Source organism: Colobus angolensis, unplaced genomic scaffold, assembly GCF_000951035.1.
Source record: "Colobus angolensis palliatus isolate OR3802 unplaced genomic scaffold, Cang.pa_1.0 Scaffold9, whole genome shotgun sequence".
NCBI classification, from domain to species: domain Eukaryota; kingdom Metazoa; phylum Chordata; class Mammalia; order Primates; family Cercopithecidae; genus Colobus; species Colobus angolensis.
Window position 1 is genome coordinate 3,505,546 of NW_012122931.1, and position 11,136 is coordinate 3,516,681.

The 11,136-nt window shown below is 47.8% G+C and overlaps 1 protein-coding gene across 3 annotated transcripts in view; it reads right to left on the reverse strand.

Annotated features, from left to right (window-relative positions):
- Nucleotides 1–737: 737 nt before the first annotated feature.
- NUP214 (nucleoporin 214kDa) overlaps nt 738–11,136 on the reverse strand; it is a 113,239-nt gene continuing 102,840 nt past the window's right edge. For 2 of the 3 annotated variants that reach the window (XM_011931190.1, XM_011931188.1), the window contains exons 33-36: nt 7,443–7,614; nt 4,696–4,832; nt 3,082–3,106; nt 738–1,936 (exon numbers count right to left, since the gene is read on the reverse strand). In XM_011931190.1, the coding sequence (XP_011786580.1) occupies nt 1,903–1,936; nt 3,082–3,106; nt 4,696–4,832; nt 7,443–7,614 (368 nt within the window). In that variant the 3' untranslated portion in view covers nt 738–1,902. The remainder of the gene's footprint in view (nt 1,937–3,081; nt 3,107–4,695; nt 4,833–7,442; nt 7,615–11,136) is intronic. The other variant, XM_011931189.1, reaches the window with a different exon arrangement.

An 11,136-nucleotide genomic window follows, 5' to 3' on the forward strand; every position in this document is an offset into this window, starting at 1 on the left:
AGAGCCTGCGGCGCCTCCGAGTACGTCTCTCCCTTTAAAGCTAAGCCCTCCGCCATGAGCCTCTCCTGTCAGAGCTTGAGTCCCTTTGTCTCTAGATGGCCTCTGTATACAAACTAGCACGAGCCCACGTGGGAGAAACATGCCTTGTGACTGGCTGTGAATGTCACTGGGGACTGTCCCCCCACTTCATGGCTGAGAGGGCCTCCTGTGAACACAGGGTGGAGAAGGTGTCAGGCTCTTCAATTCTACAAGGACCAAAACGGGCACACATTAGATTTCTGGAGACCCCAGCTCTTTGCGAGAGGCAGGGCCCCTAGATAACGGACCGTACAGACAGCCCCTCCCTCTCCTAACTGCACAGAGTGCAGGGTGACAGTCATCCAGAGACACCACGGATCTAATTTCAGCTCTTGGCTCTGCTGGCATCTGGTTGAGGGAGGGATTTCCGAAACCCAACAGTGCTATACAATGAGATTCCTCTTCTTGCGAGCTTAAGAAATCACCAAAAACAAAGCCAGGTGGGTGTCCAGCCTCTATCTGAGTCCTCTGGAGCCAGAGTCCCCAGGATGGAGGCTGGGAATGTGTACTTGACAAAGAACTCTGCAGGTGATGCTGGGGCACAGGCAAGATGGGGACCATCAGACCAGGTGGTGACACGGTGGAGACCTCACCATGGTCTACTGTCCCCACTTAAGCCATCAGAACCAAGGAGGTCACACTCTCTGCAACATGATGAATTAATGTCATGTCAAACTTTTATTAAAACATGAAAAAAAAACAACCTGCCAATATGTAAAACTCAAAAAAAAAAAAAAAAAATCCCTTCCCAACTCGCCCCTGCTCATGACCCAAGCCAAAGCGCTGTCAGATTCTGGGTCTGAAAGAGAAAGTCTTACATCTGTTTTCAATGTGAGACGGTCCTTGTTTGATGGCAACTATCTAGGATGTTACAGGCCTCAAAGATACTGCATTAAAGATAAAGAAGCACTGTAACAGAACTGCAGTGATGAACTCTGGGCCGAGCTAGCAAACACTGCTGTCAAATCCACTACCGTTCTGCTAGTGTTGTCTGGCAATAGCAGTGTCTTCCCACTTCCTGGGTCTACCCAAGGACTATCTGCACTGTGGTTAGCAGACACTGGGTAGGTGTGGCTACCAATGTCACTGCCACATACAGAATATAAAGGCTGTCTTCTCAAGCAACTGGTCCCTCCTCTCTGGAGTAGGACACATGGCACCCAAGAGCCACATGGAGATGAGCGGACAAGGCCAGCTAAGGGACAGCACTGTCCTGCCTCACGCTGGCTACTATTGTACTGAAAAGCACTATGGCTGCTTCTGAAACTCAACTGCTGCTGGCATGAGTGGCTTCCTGTGCCTCTTCTCAATCTCAGAGTGTGTCCTTGGATGGTCCTGATACACAACAGCAAAAAGAACATGGAGAGGAGATAACCAAGTTTCGGCCTCAAAAAGACGGCCCACCAGCCTTCAACCTCTTCCCTATGTGGAGGGCGCTAGGTCCAAGTGAGACCATGGCACATTTGATGCTGTTTACCAACACCCGACGCTGGTGACTTTGGATGCCATCCTTGAAGACACAGTGCCGGCTGATGGAGGCTCTGCTGGCTTCTCAGGGCCACAGAAATGGGGCTATCTCCTTGGCTGTGATCTGAAAAAACGCACATACATTCTGTACAGAAAGTTTAATAGTGGCAGGGAAAACCCAACGTGAAATATAAAACAAGTAATCACGCGTCTTGTGAGTTTTGGTTTCTGTTGTTTCTCTCTGGGTGTATGTGTTCTGATGGCAGCATCGGTCTAAGCAGCCTGCTCCAGCATTTCTCGGTGAAGCAGCTGAGGGTGCAGTTGATCCCAGGGACTGAAGGGCCTGCTGACACCCCCTCAGCTTCGCCAGCCACCAAAACCCTGCACAGACCTGCAAGGAAGCACAGGAGAGTGGTGGAGTCAGCTGCTCTGTCACAGAGCAGTCACAGGCTCTGCTGCTCTGCCTGTGTGCAAAGGTCAGAACTCCGAGTTTTTATTATTATTTTTTTGATAGAGTCTCACTCTGTTGCCCAGGCTGGAGTGCAGTGGCGTGATCTCAGCTCACTGCAACCTCCGCCTCTCGGGCTCAAGCACTTCTTCTGCCTCAGCCTCCCAAGTAGCTGGGATTACAGGCATGCACCACCATGCCTGGCTAATTTGTGTGTATGTATCTATATATGTATATATATTTTTAGTAGAGATAGGGTTTCACCATGTTGGCCAGGCTGGTCTCAAACTCCTGACCTCAAGTGATCTGCCCACCTTGGCCTGCCAAAGTGCTAGGATGACAGGTGTGAGCCACCGTGCCTGTCAGTTTTGTTTTGTTTTGTTTTTCCTTTTGAGATAGGGACTGGCTGTCACCCAGGCTGGAGTGTAGCAGTACCATCTTGGCTCACTGCAGCCTCGACCGCCCAGGCTCAAGTGATCCTCCCACCTCAGCTTCTGGAGTAGCTGGGACCACAGGCATGAACCAGCATGCACAGCTAATTTTTAAAATTTTTAGTAGAGATGGGGTCTTACTACATTGCCCAGGCTGGTCTTGACTCCTGGGCTCAAGCAATCCTCCCACCTCAGCCTGCCAAAGTGCTGGGATTATAGGCATGAACCACCCACCTGGCTAAGACTGAATTTTAAACGCCATGAAATTCTACACAGAAGCAAAGAGATCAACACATGAGACCTGGTGATGGTCCAGAGCCCAGGGGTTAGCACATGGCTTCCGAGAAACCCCCAAGGGAAGTCAGAAGCAGCATTTCCTCAGCGCTGCCCTCAGGCCCGGCTCACTGGCAGGCTGCTCTTTTTCTCTTTGAACCACGTCTCTTAAGAAGGCAAGGCCTGGCACCTTCTGTCATATTGCTACAGAGAAGAGCAAGTCCACAAAACCCAAACCCTGCTGCTGAACCCCCACACTTGCAGGACAAACTCTAAAAACAGGAAAAGATGAAAAGAAAATGTACAAATCCAGCAAGATCCACACACTTCCAACCTTATTTCATGCTTTTAATTAGGGTCAGACTCAAAAAGAGGGATACTTACGAGTTATTTGATCCAAAGCTGAAGCCTGAAAAGCAGAAGAAGAGTGAAGTTAAAGCACGCATCCACTCGAAAGACGAAGGTGGTCCCCATGCTAAGTGCCTGCCCTGTGCTTCTCATTCATGGGAAGCCCTCCGTGCCTCCCCCACCTACAGGAAGGCAGGAAAGGTACAGGCAGAAGCCCCTTTATTCTGAGTTTGTCGTCTGGAGCTGTTCAGATCCCCCAGAAGGCAGAAGAAATCCTTTACTTTTTATGAGTTATCTTCTTGGTGTTTTAGGTTCTTCCTCCCTCCCCGGTCCCAGCTGTAGGCAGAGGGTCTCTGGTTTGGCCTCTCTCTTAACTGCACTGGACCACACAGATTCATTTCATTAGGAAGACTTTTTTGTTTTTTCTGCTGTGGTTGTTTTTCCATCCATTTGCTTCCTCTTCTTTTTGAGGGCCAGAGAAGCAAGATGGCTGGATTCTAGGCCTGGTTCTGCTGCTGACTGACTCTAGGCAAATCACTTAGTTCCTTGGAGTTTCTGTTTCTTCATTGGTACGATTGTAATGATACCTAAATTCTGTGCCTCGTCAGTTTATTGCAAGAACAAAATGGAAGACACATATTCTGCCATCTGAAGAAGCAGAGTGTTATACAAGTGCGAGATGTTCTGTGAAGTTTCTACGTCTTTCTTTTCTTTTTTTTTGAATCTGTTGGCTTAGATTTTTAAACCAAGACCTAGTAAGACGATTATGATGTTGGGCCTCTCAAATCCTGAGAGGAAATAAACACAGTAATTTCTTTGGTAAGAAATGACACAATGTTCTAAGTCTAACTAAAACCTAAAAAATATATGTATTTCTTCATCGGTACGAGATATATATATATATATATATGTGTTTTTTTTTTTCTCGGCTGGGCGTGGTGGCTCACGCCTGTAATCCCAGTGCTTTGGGAGGCTGAGGCGGGTGGATCATGAGGTCAGGAGATGGAGACCACCCTGGCTAACCCAGTGAAACTCCGTCTCTACTAAAAATACAAAACATTAGCCAGGTGTGGTGGTGGGCGCCTGTAGTCCCAGCTACTCAGAAGGCTGAGGCAGGAGAATGGCGTGAACCTGGGAGGTGGAGTTTACAGTGAGCCAAGATCGCGCCACTGCACTTCAGCCTGGGCAACAGAGCAAGACTGTCTCAAAAAAAAAAAATTTTTTTTCAACCACTTTCAGTATGTTATGTATTTATTTATTTTGAGACAGGGTCTCATTCTGTCACCCAGGCTGGAGTGCAGTGGTGCAATCACAGTTCACTGCAGTCTCGACCTCTCAGGCTCCAGTGATCCTCCTACTTCAGGATCCTGAGTAGCTGGGACCACAGGTGTGTGCCACCATGTCTGGCCAATTTTAAAATTTTTTGTAGAGAATGGGGTCTTGCCATGTTGCCCAGGCTAGTCTCAAACTCCTAGGCTCAAGTGATCCTCCCGCCTTGCCAAAGTGCTGGGATTACAGGCGTGAGCCACGTGCCTGGTCAGCTTTTAAAATACTAAACAGACTGGTCAGGTAAAACATACTCATGTCTTTGGGGGAAGAAGGCAAGAGGGACCCATTGTGCTTGTGCAGGGAGAACTTGTGGCAGCTTACCTCCTGTGCCTGATCCAAAACCAGAGAATCCGCTGCTCTGGGTCCCAAAACCAGAAGTCTGTTGGGACAGCGACCCGAAAGTGGGGGCGTTCTGACTCGCGAGTGTGCCGAAGGATGTGGTGCTGCTGCTCCCAAACCTGCGCTCCAGTGAGAAACAGGCCGAGGTCAGTGGGCCTCTCACCACTCGGCCATCTGCAAGCCTCAGCCCCCTGCCGTAAATCTCAATATACATGACACACATGATCCAGGGTGACAGGCTGGGCCTAACTAGCAGCCTTTTAGAGAGAACGAGCTATCGTCCAGGGCCAACTTTTCTCTCTGCTCTGGGAAGAAAAGCAGCAGGACTACAGTACGAATCCAACCTGGCCGGTGTTTTGGTTTCCATCCCCTGTCAGAACACCAGGGCACTTGGGAACTATGCAGTACACATTTCCTGCTCTACCTCCAACAATCCTGAAGCCGTATTCTATCATTTTAGCATTTCTCACTTACTGACCATTCTCCCACACCCCGCTCCCATTTATGTATCTTCAGCTCCTCTTGGGATCTTGATTCTATTTACTTTTTCCAAGTTGTTTCATTCAGGATTTTGTATTTGTTTCCTGAATCAATAATTACTATCCAAAACAATGTAAAAGTGGCTACCATTTTCTTTCCCCTGCTGGCCCCACCTGGAGACAATCCCCCGAGCACCCTTGCTCAGCCCTCCCTCCAGATACGGTCCAGCACAGAAGGTGGCACTGTGTGGCCTACCAGAGCCCCTTGAATCATTTGCAGAGGAATTCAGCTGGGTTGGCGAGAGCTTCTGGGGTCTGGAGGTGACTAGGTGAGGGAAATAGATCAGTGGTTTCTGGGAGAAGGGGCAGCACCTGGGGCAAGAGTCAACCCCAAAGCAAGAAAAAGTATCTAAAACTCCCCCTTCCCACCCTTCTATTCACTTTTTTTTTTTTTGAGACGGAGTCTCGCTCTGTCGCCTGGGCTGGAGTGCAGTGGCCAGATCTCAGCTCACTGCAAGCTCCGCCCCCCGGGTCTACGCCATTCTCCTGCCTCAGCCTCCGGAGTAGCTGGGACTACAGGCGCCCGCCACCTCGCCCGGCTAGTTTTTTGTATTTTTTAGTAGAGACGGGGTTTCACTGTGTTAGCCAGGATGGTCTCGATCTCCTGACCTCGTGATCCGCCCGTCTCGGCCTCCCAAAGTGCTGGGATTACAGGCTTGAGCCACTGCGCCCGGCCCTATTCACTTTTAATGGTGAGGTCAAGGCTCTTTCCATACAAAGGTGGCCAAGGGATCTGCTCTCATTGGACTTTCTCCCAGGAGCAGCTGCTCCCTTCCTCCTCCTGCCTTGGGCCTCATCAGCAACAGCCTGCCCTTCTCAGAGGCCTGCCCTTCAGGGTAGGAGACAGGCTCATGGCCAGGGACCTGGAAGAAGGTAATGGGCTTTTATGGAGATTTAATAACTCACCTGGTATTAACCCTTTTTAGGACTGACTAACCAGCCAATCAGGATTTGTGTGAGAGCTGCCCTAAGGCAGAATATGATACTTTTCTACTAGTAAAGAAAACAGCTGGTTTCAAATAAATAAATCAATTCTCAAGATACCCAGTCAACCCAAACCTTCCACCAACTCTGTGGTACTATGTGCTAGGTCATCACTGCAGAGAACAGCGTCCATTAAGACCTCTGAGAATACCAGCCTAAGTGGGTCTCTAACTGTCCTTTCCAAGCTTTCCTTAACTTTAATTCTTGGGGTTTCCTGAGGGCAAACCTAAGGTATTAGTCTCCCTGTGAAACAGGAGAAGCAGCAGGCCAACACTCTTGCTGCTGCGCTCCAGCATCTTGCATGAAGGGAAAGGGTGTGAGTAAGAACATACTACAGTTTATTTTCAAGATAAAGATGCTGTTAGCTTGCCAAGACTCAGATCCCAAGTATCTCTACAATTCCCCTAGACAAAATCATCTCCCCTCCCCCAAGTCTTCAGCTCATGTTGAGCCCAGTACCGTGGTGAGAGGCATTTTAGAACTTTCAGGCATCAACACCTCCTTTGAACGAGAGACTTGGTAGTCACCCCATGTATAATTTTTAAATTGGGATGTTGTGGTGTGGTGAAGATTGTTTTTCCCTTGGGGTTTTGGCAACCAGACTGAAATTCTGCCCTTAAAAGCAACTCCCTAACATGGCCTTTTCCAGTGCAGACGCACACGAGGCAATGAGAGCAGCTTCGAAATCCCTGATCATCCAGGATCTTCCCATGGGGGCAGCTGTGGAACTGAATACTCACTGTGGGGGCTGCAGGGGAGCAGGGGACACAGGGAGTTGTTTGTTCAAGGACAATGGGTCTAACACAGAATAATCCCAAGATGAAAGAATCTGGTGGAAACCATTCATTGAGGACTTCCTAACAGAAGCTCCACAAGGGGGTACCTCTTGGCTACATAGTAGTAGTTAAGGCAGGGCTGGTGCCTTCCTTTAGCCCCAGCAGGAGAACAGGGGCTCTGATGACCAGCATTTCTCATACCAGGGAACAGCAACACAGCTGAGGTCCACCCATGAATTCAACAAAGCCTGGCTTAAAAGAAATGAGTCTTACCCTGGAGAGGAACAGGAATCCTTGAGGGAGCTGTTCACCAATTTCAAGGAAGGGGCCTTCAGCTCATGGTCAAATTTCTTTTCAGAGCACGAGTATAGGCCCCTAGTGCTTTTTGACTGGCATGTGGGTTCCCAAGGGCCCTCCCCAGGGGGCTTACCCGAATCCTCCTGCGCTGGCAGCCGCAGTACCCTCTCCGAACACTTTGCCTCCCGTCGAGCCCAGAGGGCTTGTAAAGGCTGGGGCTGAACCGAATGCTGGCACCCCTCCAAACCCAGGGGATCCCCCAAAAGTAGGAGGGCTGCCAAACACTGGAGCAGCACCGAAGCCACCTGAGCAAAACAGAGGCAAACAAACAGAAATAGGGAGAAAGAGAGGAGGAGACAGGAAGAGAAGACATTGAGCAATGAGAAACCAAATCAAAATAGTTAGAAAAAAAGGGAAAAGAGGATGTCAGCAATTCAAATCCAAGAACTAAAGAGCAGCACCCCCCTGCCCTTCTATCAAGAAAATAGTAATGAAAACAACAAAACAAAAGCCCTCAAAGCAAACCACCCCCCTCCATTTCTATCAGAGGGCTCTGGGGTCCACTCTGGAGAACTCCTGCAAACCCTGTGAAGTCAGTGTGAAGCCGTGTGAGCACACCTCCGAGAGCCCACTCGGGGCACCTCCCACCCTCGCAGGTCCTCTGAGCTGTTTGGAGTGAAAAACCATTCTCGAAAACTCCAATCCCTACCCAGCTGTCAAAAAGATGACAGACTATATTACTTATCAGTACGCAGGCAAGACATCTAGCTTCACAGAAACCCCAATTATAAAATCAGAGGCTCAAAACCCCCTCTCAGGGAGAATTCCTGAATTGGGTCATAGCAGAGACAGGTGTGCACATGGCGCCCAGCCAGGTGCTTTTTATTTATTTACAGCCTGATGGCTCCTACGTCTCTCGTCAGAGTCTCCCTTTCTCTCGCTCAGTGGAGAACGTTTTTTTTTTTTTTAATGCTTTTTTCCTGCAGTTTGGAATTACTTCTCAATGAAAAAACACACCAAATTTCTTCTTTGGAGGTAGGCTGCTGTATAAATCTAATAAAATAGTAAGTCAACAGTGAGGACAGCCCTAGAGTTCAGATGCCTTCTGCAAGTTGCCAACACTGCTGCCCAGGGAGCTCAGGCTGCCAGAGGGCAGCACCACACAGGTGGCCACACAGACAAGGGTGAGGTCACACATGGGGCACCCTACTCTGATTGCTGGTGATGCCTGTCCGGCGGGAAGACAAAACATCCTCCCCTGAGCTATTCCTGATGCGGGTTCCCAAACTTCCAAGACACTGCTGAAATCATTCGAAAGTATTAGAACAGACACTCAGTGAGTGTCTTCTGGAATGAACGGAATAGAATGGCATAAGAAATGTGCTCTAACTGGGAGCACTCTCTAAAGGGTAGTACTTCTTAAAGTGAGTGCTGGCCTATGAACTGCGTGCTGGCGAGAGTAATGGTGGCTTAGCGACAAGCCTTTTCTCCCCTTTCAGAAAGTGAATCTATTGTTAGAGGGATGAAATCTAGACTTCTTATTGTTTATGTAATCACAACACAAGATTCTGCTGTCTGAATCAGGAAAGATCAAATCCTGGGTATGAAAAGTTGTCAGCTGAATTCCTCAGTTAACTGTTATTTTGTGATTCACTCATGTGCCTATTTGCCGTTAACAGTGATAGGCTGCACAACTGAGAAGATACTTTTTTGCTAAGGCTCATGTTTGGGTTAACATTCCGCATTTTAAAACCTTGAGTGAAATTCCAAGCCATGATAATAGAGACTGTTGGGTTATAAATATAACAGACTGGAAAAAAAAAAGTGCTAAAAAACCCTTACAGTTGAATTATTGAAGACTGATCACAGATCTAGTTACACTTTCTTCCTAGACATGCAGGGCTTTATCTGGTGCCTTGTATTCAATATTGCTTAGACTTCTTGGTGGCAGGTGAGTGAAAAATAGGAAGTCATGATGACACAGAAAATACACTGGACAGGGGAGGGGTGGTGGTTAAATATACACAGGGAGAAAAAGCCCCCAAACAACACACCTGGGTCACAGTCAAATTACACAGGAAGAAAACAGTCACTCTGGCTTAAACAGGCAACTCCCTCCTGATGGCAGGAGGGGTTTGATTTTATCAGTCGCCGTATTTTCATAAATTTCTTCTCCAGAAGAAATATAAATTTTCTAATAATCAATGATGATCAACTTTCTGATTTATTGAGAGCCCACTCTATGCCAGGTGCTTCACAGCAGTTCTCTTAAATCCTCCCAATAAACCTGGGATCCTTACATCACAGGGGAGGAAACTGAGACTTAGAGAATATGCCACTTGTCTAAACTTTAGCCAGCTGGTGGGTGCTAGAGCTGGGACTGGAACAAGGTCTGTGCGACTCAAACGCCCACCTGTCATCTTCCCATCGTTCATCCCCTGCCTGCCTCCCTCCAAATCTAACACTTGAGCGAGAGAGCAGGGTGTAGACCACTGACCATGGTGGGCAGGGCAGCAAGGCCATCTTCAGTGCATCCCAACCTTCCTCCTGTCCTTTCCCTGGATGACCTCCAGCAGGATTATTTTCTAATGCAATTTTACAGAAGGGAGGATAGACACTTTTGGAATTTTTCAAAGACCCATCCAAATCATCAACTTAACAGCAAAAAGTGACTGCCCCGATGCCTGCGCAGGAAGGCAGTTCCTCCATTCACAGCAGCCCTTCCTTCTACTCGGGACTTCCAGTCCCCTCTTTCGACAGAAAAAGCTCTCTCAGAACCAATATGAGTTTGGCTGCAGAGAGATGAAGTCCCTGAAACATGAGGGTGAGTGGTCTTTCCCCTGCCCTCACTTTGATGTTTATGGTTACTAGTTCATTCATCTTATGTATCTGAAAGATAATTTTTCTCTATTTGAGTCCTCAATCTAAGTATTACAGTTTCACGGGGCAAGTAAATAAATACTATGAAAAGTTGGGGGATGTATTTTCTCTAAGACTGGACAAATAAAAGGGTCAGATTTTCTTTCTTTTTTTGAGACAGAATCTTGCTCTGTTGCCCAGGATGAAGCGCAGTGGCATAACCTTGGCTCACTACAATCTCTGCCTCCCAGGATCAACTGATCCTCCCATTAGTCTCCTGAGGAGCTGGGACTACAGGCATGCACCACTGTGTCTGGCTTATTTTTGCTTTTTTTTTTTTTTTTTTTGTAGAGACGGGTTTTTGCCATGTTACCCAGGCCGGTTTCAAACTCCTGGACTCAAGTGATCTGTCTTCCTTGGCCTCCCAAAGTGCTGGGATTACAGGTGTGAGCCACTGCACCCAGTGTCTGAATTAGGTGTGATTTTCCTTTTTTCTTTTAGAGATAAGGGTCTCACTATGCTGCCCAGGTTGGTCTTGAACTTCTGGGCTCAAGTGATCCTCCCACCTCAGCCTCCCAAACTGCTGGGATTACAGGTGCAATTTCAAAGGTCAGATTTCCAAATCAATGGGGACATAATCCCAGGATAAAGAACCATATATAGGAAAACCGTAAGAGTCAAAGAAAACATTATCAGTCTCCTAAAAACATAAAAAGTCTTGATGATCGATGAACTAATATTCCCCAGTTGAAATGTTCACGATGTGCCTTTCTAACTGGGATAAAAGCCTTGTGGCCCTTTCATTTTTAAATAATGCACTGTGTGTGTGGCAAAAAGAAAGCTGCGAAGCCCATTTCAGAATATTGTTTTAATTTCTAGGAGCAGCATTAACAACTAGCAACCAAGGACTAAGCTACCTGAGTCACAGTCTGAGGTAAGGTGCACAGTGGATTTGGAAACCACAGCAC